Source organism: Benincasa hispida, chromosome 4 (assembly GCF_009727055.1).
Source record: "Benincasa hispida cultivar B227 chromosome 4, ASM972705v1, whole genome shotgun sequence".
Classification (NCBI taxonomy): Eukaryota; Viridiplantae; Streptophyta; class Magnoliopsida; order Cucurbitales; family Cucurbitaceae; genus Benincasa; species Benincasa hispida.
The window spans coordinates 44423058-44445516 of NC_052352.1; the positions used below are offsets into that span (position 1 = coordinate 44423058).

Consider the following 22459-nt stretch of genomic DNA (forward strand, 5'->3'; position numbering starts at 1 on the left):
TATGTTTTATTTTAAATTTGGAATTTTTATTTTGGTTGTGGAACAAATTGGTATAAGTTAAAAATTAAAAAATTAAGAAAAAAACGAGACAATTTATATGGAAAAAAAATTGAAAATATCTATTTAATTTGTTTTTCCATAATGAAAATATCAATATAATTTGTTTTAAAATTAGTTATACTCTTTTCGTACTTAAAAAATGGTTGTTTTTGAACTTAACAAAACTTCAAATAAATTAATCATCATATTAATATAAGATATTAATAGTTTCTATTAACATAGGAATATATTTTTGAATTTTGTAAGGTAAAAGAATATTTTTAAAACTTTTGAAAGTTTTACAATATTAAGATTCTATCTAAAGTAATGTCAAAATATTTTTGAAAAATTTAAAAATATTTTTTGAAAATTTTGAAAATTTAAAGATATTTTTGACACAACAATTTTTATGATTTAATCTTCAGAAAATTACAATATAATGATTAATGAAGGCATGATCCTCAAGGTCAAAGTGTCGCGAGGTTGTCACTCGGCCACCGCGGCATGGTTATTGACTCTCCTTCAAGAAAATGAAATTAATTAGTCCATACTTTATATATTCACCGATCTCCATTTTCCGATAAACCTCGATTCCCGGCGGCAGCAGAGTCAAAATCCGAGAGATTTACAGTGATGGAAACCAGGCTCTCCGCCGCTCTCGGCCTTCCCTCGCCGGATGCCGTTTGTTATCCTTCTCTTTTCGAATTCCCCACTCTTTTCTCCAACTTCGATTCACTTCTCGCCGGAAATAGAGCCCCCAAAGATCGGAGTCACTTCCACTGCCCTCCTCTTCCGTTTTCTTCATTATCCTTATCCACCGAGGAGCAAGTTCTCACTCCCAAATCCCCAAATTGGGTCAAACCCACCTCTAAAAGTTCCCCCAAAATCCAATCCCTTATGAAGAATTTGTCTGTCCTCGAACGAGCAGTCGTCGGCGCCGCTGGCGGCGCCATGGCCGGCGCCTTCACTTACGTGTGTCTTCTTCCACTTGACACCATTAAAACCAGGCTCCAGACAAAAGGGGCTTCGGAGATTTACAAGAACACATTCGACGCAGTCGTCAAAACCTTTCAATCCAGAGGGATTCTCGGGTTTTACAGAGGCGTTTCGGCAGTAATCGTCGGCTCGGCAGCTTCTTCAGCAGTTTATTTTGGAACCTGTGAGTTTGGTAAGTCGATTTTGTCGAAATTTGATTACCCTTCTCTGCTTATACCTCCAACTGCTGGGGCTATGGGAAATATCATCTCCTCCGCTGTAATGGTGCCGAAGGAGTTAATTACTCAGAGAATGCAGGTTGGGGCTAAAGGGAGGTCTTGGGAAGTTTTGATTCGGATTTTGGAGAAAGATGGTATAATGGGTCTTTATGCTGGTTATTTTGCTACATTGCTTAGGAACTTACCAGCTGGGGTTTTGAGTTACTCTTCGTTTGAGTATTTGAAAGCTGCTGTTCTAAGCAAGACGAAGAGTGACAAACTAGAACCCTTTCAAAGTGTTTGTTGTGGAGCATTGGCAGGTGCTATATCAGCTACTCTTACAACGCCTCTTGATGTGGTGAAGACACGGTTGATGACTCAGGTTCATGGGGAGGCTGCAAACAAAGTTTCAGCTGCAATGTACAGTGGTGTATCGGCTACAATTAAGCAAATACTGAAGGAAGAGGGGTGGATTGGATTAACCCGTGGGATGGGTCCTAGAGTTCTTCACAGTGCCTGCTTTGCAGCAATTGGCTACTTCGCTTTCGAGACTGCAAAACTTGTCATTTTGGATCATTATCTTAGACAGAAGGAGGCTTCGGAATTGGCTTCTGCTTCAACTTGATTGGCATTGTATCTCAGGTGACAACAAAAACGTCTTTACCCTTTTGGAGTGTCTACTATTTTATGTGTAGTTTGTAATGTTTTCATTTAGGATTAGAGGAACTGAAGATTGCTTATCTATGCTTGAAAACCTGATTTGACTAAGCATAGATAATATAATGACAGTCAATCAAGCTTCCATCTTTTATCATCTCTCTAAGCACTTGGAGCGGTTGTAGAAAGGATGATCCAATCCTTCATTTCTCCATCTTAAATGGGTCTTTAATGGCTTTAACTCAATCCCCTTGAAGACCAGCATTCCAGCATTTAGCAGTAAGCCACCACTTAGATTCAATAGGGTATACATCCTGATCCGGTTAGGAAACCTCCAGCTGAAACTTCTGCTTCTCACACTGTAATATCCTAAGACAAATGTGGTTGCTGTTTCTTAAACTAAAACCAGTTTTTGTGCTTTAAGATATGTTGCTAAGGCTCTGATTAGGCTCCAAAGGAACTGTTCCTTGTGAACCACCTGCCAATATGTATATATCTGATACTTTCTTGATATGATTTTGTGCCATAATCTTCTCTCGGATATCACTTATTTAGAATGACCTTTTTGCATTCCATACATGAATTAGAAATCCATAAGCTCTATGAAGTCAAACGTACACTCTAGGTTGAAATATCTTTAGTTATGTTAAGGGAAAAGGAAGGGAAACCTATTTGAAATCTCATGTGAAAGTAGTGGGGTAGAGAATTATATGGATTGACTATCTTCATGTTCTGAGTAAGAATCTTAGTGGTAGGTGTTATTTTCTTCATTTTAACTGTCTCTGATAGCCTGGATTTCTGGAGGAGTTTAAGTCACAAATATAAACTATTTCGGATAATGTCATAACAAAGTGTCTTATTTTACTTTCTGAGTCAACGAGCATAAAAGTAATTTACAATAACTTTGCTGCAGTAGACATAGAACTATACTAGAAGGATAGCGTTTTACAAGTGTAATGTTCCCAGGCAAGAAAACCATTGTATTGTGAGTAATGTTACTTGGTCATCAACATATTTGGACTCCAAATTTTCTGTTCTGCACAATGGAAGAATAGGTCATACTTGGTTCCATGTGTGCCAATTCACAATAGAAATGTAATCATTTACGTTCTTACAAGTGCAGGAACGAACATTTGAAGCCCTTCAGGAGAGTTGTGACTGCTAAGAAAGCTTTGAATTGACTTTCCGTAGGCAGTTACGTGAGGTAGGCGATAGATGTTTTTACAAGGTTTACTACCTACAGTGATGACTTTTTCCTCCCATGTATATGTTAAGTTAATTTTCCTTTTTCTACGTCGGCTTAATTCTACTTATATAATTGGTCGAGAGTTTCAACTTTGAATCTTGGCGGATAATAAATATTTTTGTGTATTCATTTGCTAGGAAGTTGCATTGATACAGAGAACAGTTTGGTTTACGGCAGAATGTGATTTATGTTGAATAATAGTATATTGTTCTCTCCCATGGAGTTCCAAGTTTAATAAACGTTTCTATGATTTGACCTTTTAAAATAATCTGATCAGATCTCAGATTGTGACTTTGTCTTGCAGTCACCCTTGCAGTTTTATATAACTATGATAAATAAATAAACGAAGAAAAACATGGTCTCTTTTCCTTGTATTTGACAGTGACTGAATGGCTTTAAGTTGATATATTACAATATATATTTGAGCTGAACTTTTAATATGAAAAATAGTTAGTGTATCTCGAACAACACGTATTTTCGTGAATTCCATCAAATTATTCAATTATAATTTGCTACATAATCAATTCTTCTTATTTCTTTTCGAAATATTTTAATTGAGTGGTAAGAAGAGGATACAGATTGATGGGACATTAGAAGCTTATTGCTTAGATTGATTAAGGTTTATTCAATTTATATTTTGGTTGTAAGAGTTATTTTAGGCTTTTTTTGATAATTGTCATATTTTTTGCTTTCCGTTTTTTAAATTATTTTTGTTTATTCAATTTTTTTTGGGTAAAATTTTAAGATTTCTTAAAAACACATTTGAATTTTAAGTTAAAAAGAAGGTTCTAAAACGGGTTAATTGGAACAATAGGGTAATTTTAAAAATAATTTAGATAAAAAGGGTACTTTTGAAAGAAATCAAGAAAAATGTGTAATTTTTTTGTTTTCAAGATTTGATATGGTTTTTTAAAAAGTTTTTAAAAAGTAGTAGATAAAGAAAAAGAATAAGTTTTAATTGTAAAAAATTTCGAAAAGGCCTTCATAATTCATTTAGTTTACATTTTTTTTTAAAAAAAAATTGTATAATAGTGTAATAATTTTTTAAACTATTTTTAAATATAAGAAAATGAACGAAAATATTTATAAATAATAACAAAATTTCTCTGTCGATCTATTTTTCTATTAATTATAAATATTTTCAATAGGTTTATGATGTAAAATTTTTAATGTCTAATGTTCAACGAAGTAACAAAGAATCAAGTACTTGAATTTTCTTTATAGTTAAACATGATTAAAAATCATGGTACCTCCATGATCATGGTATCACATAGTTGGAGAGATGTGATAGTAACCGTGACAAGTATCGTCTGATTGGTTACTATTTCATTTTTTAATATTTGAGAGTATTTTTAAAACAAGTGAAGTGTAGAATTAAAACTACAAAACTAAAAACAAAATGAAAAAAAGAAGAAATTTTGGAAAGTTAAAGAGGTATTTTGGATCATTAGCTTAAAATTAAAGGAAATAAAAGTTGTGTTGCTGAAAAATGTCTTGGTGAAGCTAACTACCATGCGATTTCCCGCTCTCTGTTTCTCTCTCACAGCCAAACGGCCAAACAGAGGAAGCTCAGCGGCGGCCGGCGGCCAGTTGTGGATTTCCACTCACTTCTTTCTATTCATCAAACCTTTACGTAAGCTTCGAATTCCAAACCCAATTCCTCTTTTCCCATTTTAGAATGTTGATGAACTTATCTTCTTCTCCGATCACCATCTTCTTCTTCTTCTTGATTCTCTCCCATTTCCCCTTTCTTTCTCTTTCTTTCTCCCCCAATCAAAACATTACCCTCTCCGGTGATGCCCATCTCAGAAACAACGCCATTTTTCTCACTCAAGAACTCAATTGCCTTCCCTTTTCTCCAAATTCCTCTTCCTCTTCTGGCTTCGGCACCGCCTTCTACATAAACCCAATTCGCTTTCTTGATTTCTCCTCCAATTCCACCGCTTCTTTCTCTTCTAGTTTCTCCCTCTCCATCCTCCCCACCCCACTCTGCCCTTTTGCCGACGGTATCGCTTTCCTCATCACCTCCGATCCCAAATCTTTCAGCCGCTCTAGTGGCTACATGGGCCTTCCCGAGTCCCCTCTTAATTCCCATTACTCGTTTGTCGCCATCGAATTCGATACCAATTTCAATCCGAATCTCGGTGACATTAATGACAACCATCTAGGTCTTGATGTCAATTCAGCTACCTCTTTGACCTCTGTGGATTTGGGATCCAGTGGCATTGTTCTCAAAAATGGCAGACAGATTACTGCTTGGATTGAGTATAGAGATGACTCGAAAACGATTCAGGTTTGGGTTGGTTATTCACAGACAAGGCCTGTAAATCCTCTTCTAGTTGCGCAGATTGATCTCTCTAAGAAATTTAAAGAATTTATGTATGTGGGATTCTCTGCTTCTAATGGACAGGGCTCTGCTCTTTATATTGTTGATCGATGGCGATTTCGAAGTTTTGGGTTGATTCCTTCTTTGAGTCCTGTTGATACCATTAATGAAGGAGATTGTTTTATGTGTTCGTCGGAGGATTCAAATTCTAATAGTAGTAGTTTTGTTGATGCTCGTAAACAAAGGAAGAAGACTGGAGAGCTGACTCTTGGATTGGGAGGTTTGGCTGCATTTATTTCTTCTATTACTGTAATTTTTGGTTTGGTTAGTTTTGTTTTGATAAAGAAGTTGAGAGGTAGAATTTGTAGAGGCAGAGCAATTCATAGAACTTGTCAAGTTGAGATGAACAAAGTTCCAACAAGATTGTCTCTTGGGGAAATAAAGTTAGCTACAATGGGGTTTAATCAAAATAGAGTTGTTGGGGAAGGTGGTTCTGCAACTGTTTACAAAGGATCTCTTGCATCAGGTGGAGAAGTTGCTGTTAAACGTTTCGAGCAAGGTACAGCGAACAACCGTTTGTGCAATCCTTTTACGACGGAGTTTGCAACGATGGCGGGATGCTTACGACACAAGAATTTGGTTCAGCTTCATGGATGGTGTTGTGAAGCAAATGAGTTGGTGCTTGTTTATGAGTATTTGGCTAATGGAAGCCTTGCCAAACTTCTTCACAAAACCTCCCCCAATTCACAATTTGTACTTCCTTGGAAGAAGAGGTTTTCCATAGTTCTTGGGGTTGCTTCTGCATTGACATATCTCCATGAAGAATGTGAGAGCCAAATTATCCATAGAGATGTCAAGACTTGCAACATTATGCTCGATGCAGATTTCAATGCGAAACTTGGGGATTTCGGTCTAGCAGAGGTGTATGAACACAGTTCAATCACAAGAGAAGCAACCATACCAGCAGGAACAATGGGATATCTTGCACCTGAATACGTTTATTCCGGTGTTCCCACCGTCAAAACCGATGTTTACAGCTTTGGTGTGGTGATGCTCGAAGTTGCATCGGGAATGAGACCTGTAAATGAAGAGGGGACCGTGCTAGTCGATTGGATTTGGGATCTATGGGAAGTGGGGAAGCTGATTGAAGCATCTGATTCAAGGTTGATGGGAAAGTACAATATAGTAGAAATGGAGAGAATGTTAATGGTAGGACTTTTTTGTGTACATCCAAATCATGAAAAGAGGCCAACTGTGAAAGAAGCAGCAAGAATTCTAAAAGGGGAAGCACCACTTCCTGTACTGCCATCAAGGAAACCAAGGGTCAGCATTAGGCCTGTTTTTCCTGATGAATCTGATGACATAGAAAATCCTTGTGCCGATTATCTCGCCTTCGACGAATTGGCTTGGATGACTCCCAAGAGTCAGTTTAGTTAGCTGAACCATAAACCGATTTTGTTCTCCTTTTCGATCAACGGCACGGGGCCATGGAGATTGCAAAGAATGACTTCAAATGTTGCAAATGAAGAAGCAGTCAGGTAAAAGGAATTGAAATCACAGAGGTTTGTTGTATAAGGTTTTTGTTTCTGTGGTCAAAGTTTAAGGATAATGTCTTAAAAAGGGAATTTGTTTGGTATTAGAATGTGTTACATTAAACAAGGCAATGATAGTTTCATGAATAAGAATTCAAAGGAGAATATGATGTTAGATTGCTGTTGTAGGCCCCAAAACTGAATTTATTGCTGAAATATTCTAACTGGTTGAGACTCTCCTAAAAACCACACCATTATAAATGGTCAAACTAAAGTACACATATGCCCTTCTCTTTCCTTCTCTCAATTGTGTCTTTCCATTATTTATTTATTTTCACATAAATAAAATTCATTTTATGAAAAATATATACATTCAAATTTATTTAAGTTTAGTTTCTATTTGGTTCATAGGTCTCAAAATATTATACACTTAATTCTTAGATTTTGAGTTTGGTTTTAATTTACACCAAATTTTAAAATGTTACAATTTTTTTTTTGTTTCAATTTGTTTTCTAAGTTTCAAGATTATGATTTTTTACTGAATACTCGCTTTCTATTTTCAATGTTAATGCTTATCGATTAATTTAAAATTTTTATAATTAATTATATTTCACTATTTTTTTCATCACTATTTAAATTAAGTTAATTTTACTTCCCAATTTTTTTTAACTAATTAATAAACATTAAGAGTAAATGATTGAAATTGAAGTGAGTATCTAATGGTCAAACTCAAGTACACCAATATCCTTCTCTCTCTTCCCTTTATTCTGTCTCCCTTTAGGGAAAAAAAAACTGACCATTTTTAAATATAAAAATATAAAACAAAATATGTACAAAATATAATAAAATTTTAAAACTATCAATGATAAACGTCTATCAGTATCTATTAGTGGGATTGTTAGACACTAATAGAAATCTATCGGGGTTTATTATTGGTAGTTATAAAATTTTGTTATATCTTGTAAATATTTTCAACAGTTTTACCATTGGAAATAATTTCCCTATTCAGGATTTCTTACAATGATTTGCATATTTTTTTTTTAAGTACAATGGTTGAATTTTTAGTCAAATTCTAAAAATAAAAACAAAATTTTAAAAGCTATAGCCCGTTTGGTAACCATTTTGTTTTTTGTTTTTGTTTTTGAATATTAAGCCTTGTGGGCACTACATTCACCTCCAAATTTTCTTTGTCATTTATTTTTCACCGATTGTTTAAAAAACTCAGTCAAATTTTGAGAACTAAAAAAAGTAACTTTCAAAAAGTTGTTTTTGTTTTTAGAATTTGACTAAGAATTCAACCACTGTACTTGAGAAAAATGCAAATCAATGTAAAAAATGTGAATGAAATCCTACTTTTTTTTAGTTTTCAAAATTTGACTTTTTTAAATTATTGGTAAAAATTAGGTAATAAAGTAAAAAAATTTAGAGGTGGAAGTAGTGTTTATAGATTTAATTTTCAAAACCAAAAACCAAATGATTACCAAACGAGACCTTAGTCTTTAGATTTGGTTTTAATTTACTTTCCCGCTCTCAAAATGTTAGAATTTTATTATTGAGATTTGAGTTTTATTTCAATTTGTTTTTTAAGTTTTAATATTTATATTTTGAACTTCGATTTTTCACTAAATACTTCATCTTTAGTGGTAATGTTTATGAATTAATTTAAAATAATTATAATTAATCAAGTTTCACTATTTTTCATCACCATTAAAATTAAATTAAGAAGTTCACTTCATAATTCTCGCAAATTAATTAATAGACCTCAATGGTCAATGATTGAGACTAAGGTGATTATTTAATGAAAAATTTAGATTAAAAATGTAAATCTTGAAATTTAGGGGAACAAATTGAAACAAAACTCAAATCTCAATGGTAAAATTGCAACATTTTGAAACCTATGGACTAAAAACTAGGAACTAAATTGAAAATTAAACTCAAAACTTAGGGGCGTTTGAGGCAAGAAGTTGGTTATTATAATCATAGGTTATTATAGTTGATGCTATTTTAATTTGAGAAAAAAATATTAAACACTACAGTAAAGAATAAATAAAATGATGAATATAAAATAGTAAAAACTATAGCAAAAAGTAAACACGGTAGTAAATAAGGTTTTGAAATAGTGTTGATTGTAGCTAATTGGGAACTACAAAATAGTATTTACTATAGAACAGATAAAAACCTGGTGGTCGAAAATATGTTTTTTCATTTTTTTTTAAAAAAAATATTTTTAAATTTAAATAATTTTGGGTAACCTTATGAAGGCGTCATGACTACGTCTCCATGACTTAGTTCTACAACTTGGGATTAAAAGTTAGAATTATTTTCTTGAAAAGTCATGGTTGTGTTTCAAGTCAACCATTGTTGCAATTTGGATGGAGACATCTTTTTTTCTTTCACCATTTTTTTGGGTTTTCTTATAATATAATATACAAAAAAAAAAAAAAAAAGGTTTTGAAAATATTTAACTACTCCCACTTTAAACCATACAAAAAAAAAAGGAAAAAAAAAAAAGAAAAAGGAGAGGCAAATCTAATTGTATCATTATGCTTAACTTTATAGACTTTGCATCATATAAACAAATATTAGAAATGTTTATGGTCTTATGGCTGTCTTTTTCAATTGCAATACTTTTCACCTTTTCACCTAAAATGGTTTTCCATTTTCTAGAAATAAAAACTTTGGATGTTTTTTAATCTTCCATGATGGTTGGTTGAAAACTTGACAAATTTAATTGAAGAACTAAGTACAAGTTTGAGAGTGATGGTTGAAATATTGATTTTATGAAAAGAGATTTAAGTACAATTAATTTTGTAATAATGAGTTTTCATATAAGTATATTGATGTTTGGTTTTTCAAGCTTTTAAAAATGATTTTCATACATTTAGATGCGATTTTGAATTATTATGTTTGGTCAAATTACTAAAAATGATATTTTATATTTGAAATATTATTTGAAAATGGCAAAAGGTTGTTAAGGACAAATTCGATATTTCAATAAAGGAATAAAATGAGGACAAGATGATCCCCACTAAAAACCACCTCTCAATTCATTCTTGAAAATAAAATTTAAATGATTTTAGATTTTATAAAATCAATTTCAATATTTGCCAAACACCAATATTCTTAAGAAAAGTGATTTTGGTCCTATCATCCAAACATAGCCTAATTAACTGTATGTTTGAGAGTGGTTTTGAAATGGTTAAAATGAATTTTGTCATGCTCAAAATTACTCAAAACCACACAGTTAACCACTCAAATTTAATTTAATATTTAACCACTTTTAAATGTAATTTTTAATTAATCAAAATTAGTTTTGAATGATTAAAAATATGTTTCATGGTGAAAATGACAAAAGTGATTTGTGAAAATTCATTTCCTTAATAAAATAACATGTAATTTTTTAAATTTGATATTGGTGGGTTATTTATTATTATTATTATTATTATTATGTAATTTTCAGTTTATATATATTTTTAAATGCTTGTGGATAAATTAAAATGTTTTTTTTTTGTATTCAAAGACTACTTTTGAAAACAAACCATAGTTTATGACATAAAGATGGCGCTCTTTTGACTTTTTTTTTTTTTTTTTTTTAATTTGTTTGGCCCTCTTTTTACAAATTTTTTTTCTGTTTCTATGTTATTTTTTTTTAAAAAAAATATTTTTTAAGGACATTATTATTTTTTCTTATCTAAACCCAATTTATTTATTTAACAAAAATAAAAATGATAAAGCATCGAATCAATTTTTTTTTTCTTTAGAATAAATCGAAATGAATCTAAAAATATTGATAATGACATTCTTTTGAAATCGCTTGAATTTGAAATTGTTCTATTCATAGTGTTTATTTACACAAATAATAATTTAATTAAACAATTACAGTTACCTCATACTCTTTTCATATCTCTAACCAACTAAAAACACTATCATTTAATAAAATATGAGTGCATAATGAACCCTTTTTTTAAAAAAATGAAAACAATTAAATTTTATCTTAAAAACCATTTAAATAGATCAAATAACAACCCATTAAAAACTAATAAGAAAAGTGAATCAATATTTTTAATTCAATGACAATATAAATAGTCAAATTAAACTTATTTCAATCAATATATATAAAGTATGTATTGTCAAGAAGATCGTTAAGTTCAAATCTCTCATTCTCTTATTATACTAAAAAGGTAGAAAATAATAATCAATATTACGACAAGGAAAAATGTAAAATTCTTTAAAATATCTCGTGAGACAATCATACACCTCATAAAAAAAAGAAATCAAGATCGAATACATTACGAAAGAATAAGATTACTCATCTATAATAGTTGTATTATTATTAGAACAACATTTGAGTACATCTTAATCGAGCTTTTACCCATCTATTCACAGTCTACTCAACCGAACCTTTACTACAAGAATTTCACACTTTAAAAAAAAAAAAGAATTGAGTAAGAAAATTAGTAGTAAAGAAAGAAAGAAAGAAAATTAAAGATGGGGATTAATTGTGAGGATTAGGAAATTTGGGTTTGTAGTAAAGAGGGGGCAGAGGATTCTTGAAAATGGGAGGAAGAGGATAAATTAAATCGGAATACAAAAAAGGATTAAAATTAGAACTTGGATTTGATGATAATGGAGTTGAGAGATTTGATAATAATGGAGTTGGAGGATTATTATTATTCATTCTGAAATTATTATAATTGGGAACAGAGGATTTAAGAACAGGGTCTGTTGCCGGTGCCGGCTCTTCCCAACCGCCGTAATCGTAAATACTCAGTTCTTCTTCTTCCGACGACGGTGTCACCGGCGGCAACGTAAAAGCGTTTGGAGAAACCGGCGGCAGAGAAATGGGGCTGGGTGACAGTATCCCCACAGGCACACATTCTTCCTGGCGATCGGAAAATGTAGAACTACAAGGGTGGTAGGAGATGGATCCGTCGCCGTCGCCGCCGGTGAGGAATTGTTGGACCATGTATCCAAAATCTGAGGAATCATCAACTTCTTCCACTTCAATCGTCTCTGTTGGCGGCGGCCGGGCTTTGGGGGCCCTCGGCGGCTGTGGCGGCTTCTTCATCTTTCGCTTTCGGGACTTTGGTGAACTCATCGTGTTCATATTTCTTTCTTTCAACATTTAACTTCTTCTATCTTTCAAATTGTTTATATATATATATATACACACATTGTACATTCTCCATAACTCCTTAGGGGCTATTTTGGGCCTAACATGAGATATATATCCTTACATCCTATACTATTTCAGTGTTTGAAGGCTCATTATCGATTTTTAATTGTTTGTAGGCCAATTTTCGGGAGTGTTTCGTATCATCAACATTTTTCTTCCGTGTATCGTATATCATATTATATCAGTATTTAAACATACTTATCATACTCGATAATACTCGATCAGAACTCTCTAAACATCAGAACTCGCATTCCTATATCATGTCACATATCAAACAGCCTCTTAGTAATAATAATTAGGAGTGCAACAAAAAATCTAAAGATCGAAAAACCAAATCAATTCAAATCGATCCACTGGTTTGATTTTGTTTTTAATATAAAATTGGACATGTTAATTTATATTTAGATAAAACAAAAAAGTATTAATTCGTATTGGATTTTAGTTAAAAAAAAACAATCAAAACTGAACAAAACCAATGATATATATACTCTTAAAAATAAACTCTAACATTAGATTTCTTTTAATGTTTTAATTATTATATTGCATATATATTTATTATTTAGGAAAAATAGATAAATTATTATAAAGTGTTTATGTTCTTTTTTTTTTTATTTAGCAAGTGCCGATAAAAAAAAAAGGTCAAATTCAATATATGGAGAAAACAATGAACCCAATTTTAAGTTTAAATTAACAAATCGAACCAATTCAAAATAAAATTGGAAATAAAAATTAAATTTTAGAAGAAAAGAAGAAAATGTATAAAATTGAGAACCAAACCAAACCAAATAAAAACTAATTCGTTGGTTTTTTCTTTATTGGACATCGGTTTGAATTTCTTTAAATTTACAAAATCGAACCGACTATCACCTTTGATAATATATTTTTTTTTTTGGAAAAAATACATTTTTTTTATTTAAGTTTTGAATTTAGATTTTATTTGGTGTTTTAAAAATGTTAAATACGCATTTAAGAAGACAAGATAATAATAACTTATTTGGAGAAGCAGGTAAATTAACTCAAAAAACTATTTTAAGGTTTTTCTAAAAATTGATGGTTAGCAAATTTTATTAATTTTTTCTCATACGACAATAATAATTTAAATTATGCGAAAGGTTACATTTTATGGATGTTAAAAACCAATTAATTTGAATCAAGATCGGTATCTAATCAATTCCTTTTTTGTTTTGTTTTTTAGCATTTAAGAAGACATGATTGTTTATTAATTAGTACTTATTTGAGAACATTTATAAATATAATTAAAAAAAGAACTATTTGGAGTTTTTTCTTCCAAAAAAAAAGAAGTAGATAACTAATTTGATAATAGCTTATGTACATTTAATTTTTTCAAACATGAACAAGATTATACATATGAATAATTCATTGTTTTGTTTTTAATTAAATAATTATTTACTACTATCTTATTTAAAAGTACATAAAAACATAATTTAACAATTCATTTTAATGAATATTTATATTATTTTAAAATTATATTTCACTATTATTGTACTCATTTCAGTTGAATTTACTGTTTACTGTTAATATTTTGAAGAAGTAAAAAAAATATCATTCAAAGTAAATTTAAAAGAATTGAATATTGGTTCATTTGCTTCAAATTGTTAAAACTTTTTATTGGAAAAACTAAAAACAAAAAATAATAAATGAATCTATAAAATTTTCCTATGACATGTTTCATATTAAAAAAAAAATTCAAGATACATTGTTATTAAAGTTATTGATAATTTAGTTTTACTCAAAACCATTTAAAATTATAAATAAAGATATCTTACTTCAATTTGATATCATGTCTAATATTTACAAAAGTTATATTCGTTCAACCTTTTATATTTCATTTTATGAAATAATTATGCTTCAAATATTTTTAGCTGTATTCAACACAATTCATATTCATTATAAATTAGTTAAATAAAAAATATATATAATTCCAATTATCATATATTTTACTACTAAAGATTTTAAATCACGTACATCGCACGTATCTCCGAGTAATAAATAACTAAAAGTGAGCATAGGAATGAAAATCTTAAAGCTTATGATTAAATTACGTAGAAATCGTGGTTGGTGGAAATTTGATTCTTCCAACCATATATTTGTCAAAACAAACAAATAATTCAGTAACATAAGTGATAGAAATTTAGACTCGTAAAAGATTAGGGTGAATATCAAGAAGATATATNTATATATGCTTTTACCTTTATGGATTAAATAATACTTAAAACATTTATCGATCCCAATTTATTTTTCAAATAGAAAAATTTTCGAGTATTATGATAATATGAAAAAATTTTCATACTACATCTATTGTACTGATGATAAGTATATAGAGAAGACTTAACTTTCCCTTTAAAATGGAAAAAAAAAAATATTTACTACTACTATAGTATATACTCCTTCTATTCATTATTTGATATGTCGTTAAATGATTTATTAATTTATTAATTATTTATTCGGTGTATTCCATACAATTCTTAAATATTACTATTGTACCAAAGAATAGTATATTTTTGCCATATCAGATATGATACTCTCTCATGTTGACCTGCATGAATATTTTCAAATAATTTTGGAAAAATTACCTTTTTGGTCATCAAGTTTGAAAAATATGTGTTTGGTCTCTTAGTTAAAAAAAAAAAGTACCTTTTTAGTCTCTATGCATACTCATTCGGATTTTGAGTTTTCAAAATGTACCTTTTTAATCTTTGAGTTTTTAAAAATAGGTTTAAAAAGTCCCTCAAATGACTTTATACTATTGTTTTTGAATAATTATATTACATGTTAAATTAGAAGAATAATTTTTAAAAACCACATCCTCTCTAAAATTATTTTTTTTCTAATTTCAAATATTATATAATTTTTTTAAAAAAATCAAACAAAAAATACTTCAGGATATTTTAAACTTATTTATTTATTTTTTATAAATTTGGAGACTAAAAAGATACACTTTAAAAATTCAGGACCAAATACACATATAATTTTCTATATAATTTTCTCTATAATTTTTTTTAGCAAAAAGGTTAAGAAGAATAGGTATTATTGTTGGGGTTTCTTTTCACCATTTTTTTTTTTTTTTTTGGGTTTATCTCTTCATAAGATAAACAAAAAGAGGGTTTGAATACATTAACTACTCCCACTTGAGACCATGTACCAAAAAGGGGGGCAAGTCTCATTGAATCATTCTACTTTTTATTTTATTTTTATTTTTATTTTATTTATTCTATTATATTATATGGTACATTGTATCCTTATACTTGACATTATAGACTTTGTATCATAAAGAAATATTAAAAACATGGATATGATTTTATGGGTGTAATTTTCAAGTGAAATATTCTTCAATATGATTTTCATATAAACTTTTCAAAAATCATCTTCTAGAATAACACTTGGTTGTTTAATAATCTTCCAATAAAGGGTTGGTGAAACCTTGAGGACTAATGATTTGTGGAATTCATTTCTTTTTTAATAAATTAATTGAGGCTGTTCCACATATACCTAGCTAAGAAATTATTAATATATTTTTAAAAAAATATATTTTCAGGAAATTAATATATTTTTTTTCTTAAGTAAGACCTATTGTTTATTTAACAAGAACAAAAAAAAAAAAAGGAACAAAAATGAATAGAATTGTAATATATAGAAATCAGTATAAATCAATGATGATGACATTTTATTTTGAAATAAATACTTGCATAAAAAATTTAGCCAAAGAAAAAAAGGAAAAGAAATAATAACTAGACGCATTTACATTTACCCCACGGAGATAGAACCATTATAGACAATCAATTTTAATATATTTTATTCAAGTACTATATTAACTTATTTGAAAATATCAAATAGCAACTCATCAAAATTATAAGCAATAATGAACCAATTAACTACAATAATAACTCGAAAGTTTGCTCTTTTTTTAGTAGGTTGGTTTGCAGCTCAAAATATTTGATTGAAGTATGTCGGGAGGACTTGGGCGATTTGGGGTGACAAGAATAAATCTATTATTTCAAAACTGATTCTTTCTATTCATCATCGATGTGATTAGATTTTAGACTATTTGATTCGTATTAAAACTAAACACTTTGACCATAATAGTTTTCAATTCATTGTCATTCCATCAGACAACTTTGGCAATAGGTCAATCCACATACTTCTTGTTGATGTTGCTTGCTCCTCTAATATGAATGTAATTAGGTTTGGTGGGGTCATTGCTACGATGCAGGGAACTATTCTGCCACTCTAAGTGGGCATCATGCATCGTTTTCAAGTGTTAGCTATTTACAAAGGCCTCAGGTTGGTTTTTAGAATGGAGCTTAATGATATTATAGTCCTTTCTGACTCTTTGTCTATCATTCAAATCCATACCTGAAAGTGGCTAATCAGGTTGCAGATATATTCAGGGCATCCTTCCTTCCTATTCGTCGTTGATGCTCATTGGTTGGCTCGTGAGGGCCTATCGGGGTTAAGTCTATTACGACTTAATTCTTTCTCATCTAATATATCAATTTTGTATTCTAGTGATGTGTCTTTTGTTAGTTAATTTTCTCATATAAAAAACTATTCCAATTTTTTTTTTTTTTTTCAAAAGAGTTGTAACATTTATTTTTTCAATCAAAGGAGCCATTGTTATTGAAAATATTACACAATAATAAATTATATATGATAGAAAAAGAAAGAACAAAAATCTAAAATTCTTTCGAATAGCTTGTGATAAGTCAAACACAAACATAATAATAATGGAAGAAAATAAGATTGAATACAAATTTTCCAAGAAAATGAGATTTAAAAAGAGTTGTTAAAGTCCTATTTATTAGATTTAGTTTAGATTTATTTAAGATTTACTATAGATTTTATTCTTTTGTCGTATCTTCTAAAATAAGGAAATGTTTGTTGTATGCACTTCACATTTTGATAGAATTATCAAAATTCGAAAATTAAGTTAAAGATAATCATTTCGTTTTTCTTTTTTAAATTAAGCTTCCTACTTCCAAATTTCTTTCCTTATCTACTTTTTATCAATGATTTAAAAAATCAAATAAAAATTCTTTTTGAAATTTAGAATTTGATTAAGAATTCAACCAGCTGATAATCAAAAACCTTATTAATTTAGGTCTAAATTTAGAATTAAGCTTATAGAAACTCTTTTCACATCCAAAGTTAAAGAAAAACATAATTTTTTAAAAAAATTTAAATTTGAAATAAATTTAATTTAAAAAAATCTAAAACCAGTGAAATAATTACCAAACAAAACTTAAATTTTAATTTTGATACAACTCTCTCCAAATTTAAGGGTATATAGGAATATATATTTTTTGGTATTATTATCTTATATGAAAAATGGTGAAATGTAACAACAAAAGAATATCGTCAAAGAATCTTTTCTACAAATTTCCAAATTTCACAGTAACAGAAAAGGAAAAAAAAGAAAGAAAAAATGGAATTAATTGTTGTGGGGAAAATGATTGGGTGGGAAGAACAAAGGAGGCAGAGGGGTGTTGAAACTGGGCGGAATTTCCGTATTCAACGTACGAAATGGAGACGGAGGAACTCTGAAATTGGGAGCGGGTGGCACCGGCGCCGGCAGAAGCGGAGGCGGAGGCAGAAGTGGCGGTGAATCAACAACAGGGTAGGACGATAATGCCGCCGGCTCTGCCCATTCTTCTAGTAAATCAAAAATGCAGAGTTCTTGGTCGGACGAGGATGGTGGCAGCGGCAGCGGCAGCGGCGGCGGAGGAGACGGTGACGGAGTAAAGGCATCGGGATAAACGAGGAGGGGAAGAGAAGTGGGGGTTGGGGAGAGAATTCCCTGTGGGCGGTCGTCCGGGGGCTGAGGATCGTGGTCGTTAGAAGTACAAGGGTATTGGGGTGGCGGACGATTGGGGTCGCCGGTGAGGAGTTGGACGATGTACTTGAAGTCTTGGGGGGTTTCTACTTTGATGATCTTCGGCTCATTTTCGTACCTTACGACAGGCGACGGCGCCGCCGTCTTCGCCGTCTTCGGCGGCCGTGGCGGCTTCTTGATCTTTCGAGAATTGTTGGAGATTTGGCGTAGTTCTTTTCGTCCCTCCCCCGGAGGGGAACCCGAAGAACTCATTATTAATGTTTTGCCCCTTCTATTGATTTCTTTCACAAATTTAGCCCCCTTTTCTTTTTTATAACCTCTTTAATTTCACAAAACCTTTATTTTCTTCTTAATTATTATATCATCATATAACTTTCAATAACTACAATTTTCAACTTGAACATACTTCAACTATTACCGCTATATTTTTCTTGGTTCGATTTTTTTACCTCTATTCTACTAAAACTCTCATGGTTCAAAAAGCTCTTGATCACAGAATCATTGTACCCGTACAAATAAAATGTTAAAATACCATGTTCGTCAATGGGAGTACTTAAGACTCATATAGCCGTAGTGACTAATGATACCAAAATTATTTTACAATGGAAAGGTTGATACATAATGAAAGCTTTTTTTCTTTAAAAAAAGATTTATTGGACATTTGAAAGTATAATTAAAGATTAAAATTGAAGTCCTAATTTATAGAGACCATAATGGTATTTTAACTAAAAAAACCTCCAAACTACATATTCGGATTTCATAAAATGGCCATAAAACCTTACTAATTTTTAGTACATATGAGTTCTTTTTCACATGAAAATAAAATAACTCAACGGTAATTGATATGTATTTTTTTCATGAAGTCAAGATTCAAATCTCTCCTACTTCTTCGTTGTATCTATCTATCTATATTGAATCACACATACGTATTAAAATGTTGGTATGCTAATGATTTACCAAATTCATCAAATTTAATGTATTTAACTTTATATATTTTGTTATTCTTTTAATATTTAAAGATGGTAAGAATTTAATTGCTACATACTAAAAAACAGGTTGTTGCTAAATTGAAAATATAAAGACCAATTTGTTATAAAAAAAATGTTTGAAGACTAAATTATTTCTCTAATCAAAATTCGAAGAAAGAAGAATAACGGTAGAATAGAATATACAATATACATTTTTTTTTTTTAATAAAAACAGAAAAAAGTACATTTAAATGTAGTTATTTTGAATTTGGCACATGTTATGTGTGCAGGTTCAACTAATTTGTTATTTTTAAGATTTTTAAAACGATTGCTCTAAATAATATATTCAAGATGTTAAGCAAGCATCCATTAAATTGACTCTTAAAATTTAATCATGGTTTCGAAAAGTTTATTATTAGATCTAGATATTAATTAACACGCATAAAGCTAAGCTGGGCTTTATATAGATAAAACTAATCAATGGCAAAAATAATTAATAAGCATAAATTTATAAATAAAAAGGAATAATTAATAAATAAATAAATTATAACTTTTATGAGCTATTTGGCAAAATGTTTTTTCCTTTCTGTTTCATAATTTAAGGTGAAATTTAAATATAAATAATATGAACCCTTTTTAAGATTTGGATTACAAATAAGAGTTGATACGTTTTTTTTATCTTTAAAAAACTACAAGTGGTAGGAATGCTTTCCAAATAAAATAAAAATAATTTCCCAAAGGCCAAAAGTAGATAATCTTCATTAATTCTTACAACTCATCTAATTCATAAAAAGAAAACCAATTGGTTCATAGAATATTTATAAGAAAAAAAAAAGAAAAGAAAAAAGAGGCTTTTTATTACAAATAAATGTAATAAAATGTTTAGTCCCGTTTAATAATTATTTGATTTTTTTTTTGTTTTTAAAAATTAAGCATATTTCATCCACATATGTGTATCTTTCCTAAATATAATGATTGAATTATTAGTTAAATTCAAAAAACAAAAACATTTTTTTGAAAGTACTTTTTTTAGTTCTCAAAATTTGGTTTAGTTTTTTAATTTTTTATAATAAAAATAAAAGACAAAATGATTACGAGACATTAATATTTTAGATTGGTTGGGTAATGTCTCAAACAAAAAATAAAACAGAGAGAGAAGAAATAAAAGTCAAATATTGTCCCTCTCTCTCTAAAACACAAATCAAATGGTCAAATACTTAAAAGAAAAGATGTTAAAAGGCATTATTATTAGAATCTATATAGAATAACTGGAAAATTTCAATGAAGAAAATTTTCATTAATGTGACAAAAAATGGGCACCAAAAAAAATGAAACTCCCAAGTATATAATAATGTCCCATCTAAAAGTAGCCACCGAATAAGAAAAAGAGGAAGAAAAAATAAAATAAAATAAAATACGAGGACTTACACAGGATAGCAGAGGGGAAGATCATGATGAAGCCATTAAAGAAGGATCCAATTCCAAGTTGTAGATTGAAGAATCCAACAGATGGGTAATTTTTTTTTCATTTAATGTCAGCCCAATAATAATAATGATGATGATGAAATGATTGACAAAAAGTTAATGGAAATCAGGGAAGTTTTGTTGGAAGAAATCTAGAGATGAAGAAAAATGATTGGTAGCTATAGGGCTAAAGTCTTGGAAAAATTGTGTAAAAGGACTAGGATCAGTCGCGGCCGCTGCCATGGCGGCCTGTGGCGGTGGAGTGAAAATATTCGACGAAATCGGCGGCAGCAACCCCGGCGTTGGTGATAATATCCCATGACCGACTCTCTCAACTCCTTGATCTATACTATTCGTATTCATCGACATCGACATCGACGTAGGATGATCAAGGGCATCATTAGACGAGGAGGGTCGGAGGCCGGTGAGGCGTTGAACCAAGTCCTTGAACTCGGTAGGTTCGGTGTGGATGATCTTGGGAGAGACGGTGTAAATGATGACAGGCCGATGCGGTGGCGGGTGCGGCGGGGGGAGCGGTGGCTTTTTGATCTTGTGGGAGTCTTTGGTGATCTTGAGGGCGGCGGGGCGGGGGCCTTGGAGGTGAACTTCTTTTCTTTCAGGCATAATTGGTAATTAGATTATTAGTTGTTGAAGAAAGAAAAAAAAGAGACATGAGAGTTGAAAGCTATATTAAGGTAGAAAATTAAATTATGAGAAGTTGAGTATATAATATATATACCCATATATATATATGTGTGTGTGTGTGTTAAGGGTTTCTTGGTGGTTTAGAAGTTTGAAATTGTCTATATAAAAGAACCCATTCTTTCAGTGTTGAAAGTGTCCAACCTAAGTCTTCAAAACCGTATATAATTATTACGTGGATGTTCTTTCCATGCTGACCTGGTATATATGTTTTCCAAATTATTCAATAATCTATATATTTATTTATCTCTTCCCTTCATGTATTTTTTTTAAGAGTGTTCATGAATTCAATCGAGTTTGGTTGAATTTTTTTTTAGATCCAGTGGATTTGTAAATTTCTTTTAACTTAAATAATACTTATTATATAGAACCAAACTCAACCCAACATTCAGATTACTTGATTCAATCATTTAAATTGATTTTCTAAAAATAAATAAAAAGTTATTTAATTATTTTCATTTGTTTATTAAAATTTGTCACTCAATTTCAATTTATCAAGAAAATTTTCTTGTAAAATAAATAATCCAAAAAATCAGGAAATTAAATAAAATTAAAATAAATATAGGTATATTTCCTATAAGTTTTTTTCTTGCTTTTATCATTTGTCAATTGAAATATAGTTTAAGTGTCTAAGTATTTTGTATCCACGTTTTTAAGATTATTATGGATGAAGTAGTGGTCTAATAAATAAAGAAATTTTACTATACCTGTAAATATTTTGATTTATTTTTCTATATTATAAGTAATCTACTTTTTATTTATTTTTTTATTTTTTTGAGAAAGTAAGTAGTCTTTTTTTTTCAAACGCCACAAATAGTATTGATTATGGTCAATTTTGGGCATAGGTTAATTATTGTTGATGGAATGATCTTTGCTATATATACAAATATACTGATATTGAGTTTTTGTACGTTGGATTCAAATAAATTCGTATGATTTTGTGACTTTTCTTCTACTTTCTTAATTAAAAAAAAAAAAAAAATCCACGGAATAACATCTTCCTTTTTAATTTTTTTGATTAAGTAAGAAATTTAATGTCTATTTCCTTTTTCCCCTAAAAAAAAACTTGATATTTCTATTGATATTGATATTGATAGTTAACTCCTGACAAAAGAAAAAGGAAAAAGGGCAAAAACCATCCTTAAAATATGGTGGTAGTTGCATTAATACCTTTAAACTTTCAATAGCAACAATTAGCCTCTAAACTTCTAAAAGTGTTAAAATTGGACCTTCAAGCTTACAATAATTATAAAATTGGACTCTCAAACTTATACAATTATATAAGTTTAAGGATTCAATTTTAAC

General features: G+C 30.1%; 4 protein-coding genes across 4 annotated transcripts; 2 read left to right on the top strand and 2 right to left on the bottom strand.

Annotated features, from left to right (window-relative positions):
* Window positions 1-502: 502 nt before the first annotated feature.
* LOC120075793 (protein MITOFERRINLIKE 1, chloroplastic) lies at window positions 503-3400 on the top strand. The gene is made up of 2 exons (XM_039029467.1): window positions 503-1874; window positions 3013-3400. Exon 1 carries the CDS (start codon window positions 673-675, stop codon window positions 1855-1857), a length of 1185 nt encoding a protein of 394 aa, XP_038885395.1. The 5' UTR covers window positions 503-672; the 3' UTR covers window positions 1858-1874; window positions 3013-3400.
* On the top strand, window positions 3013-7230 carry LOC120075792 (L-type lectin-domain containing receptor kinase S.6). The gene is made up of 2 exons (XM_039029466.1): window positions 3013-3093; window positions 4682-7230. The coding sequence occupies exon 2, from the start codon at window positions 4814-4816 to the stop codon at window positions 6896-6898; it is 2085 nt and encodes a 694-aa protein (XP_038885394.1). The 5' UTR covers window positions 3013-3093; window positions 4682-4813; the 3' UTR covers window positions 6899-7230.
* A 10388-nt stretch (window positions 7231-17618) lies between these two features.
* On the bottom strand, window positions 17619-18272 carry LOC120076216 (extensin-like). The gene has a single exon (XM_039029981.1). It carries the CDS (start codon window positions 18270-18272, stop codon window positions 17619-17621), a length of 654 nt encoding a protein of 217 aa, XP_038885909.1.
* A 2297-nt stretch (window positions 18273-20569) lies between these two features.
* LOC120076217 (protein MKS1-like) lies at window positions 20570-21076 on the bottom strand. The gene has a single exon (XM_039029982.1). The coding sequence runs from the start codon at window positions 21074-21076 to the stop codon at window positions 20570-20572; it is 507 nt and encodes a 168-aa protein (XP_038885910.1).
* Between the last annotated feature and the right edge of the window lie 1383 nt (window positions 21077-22459).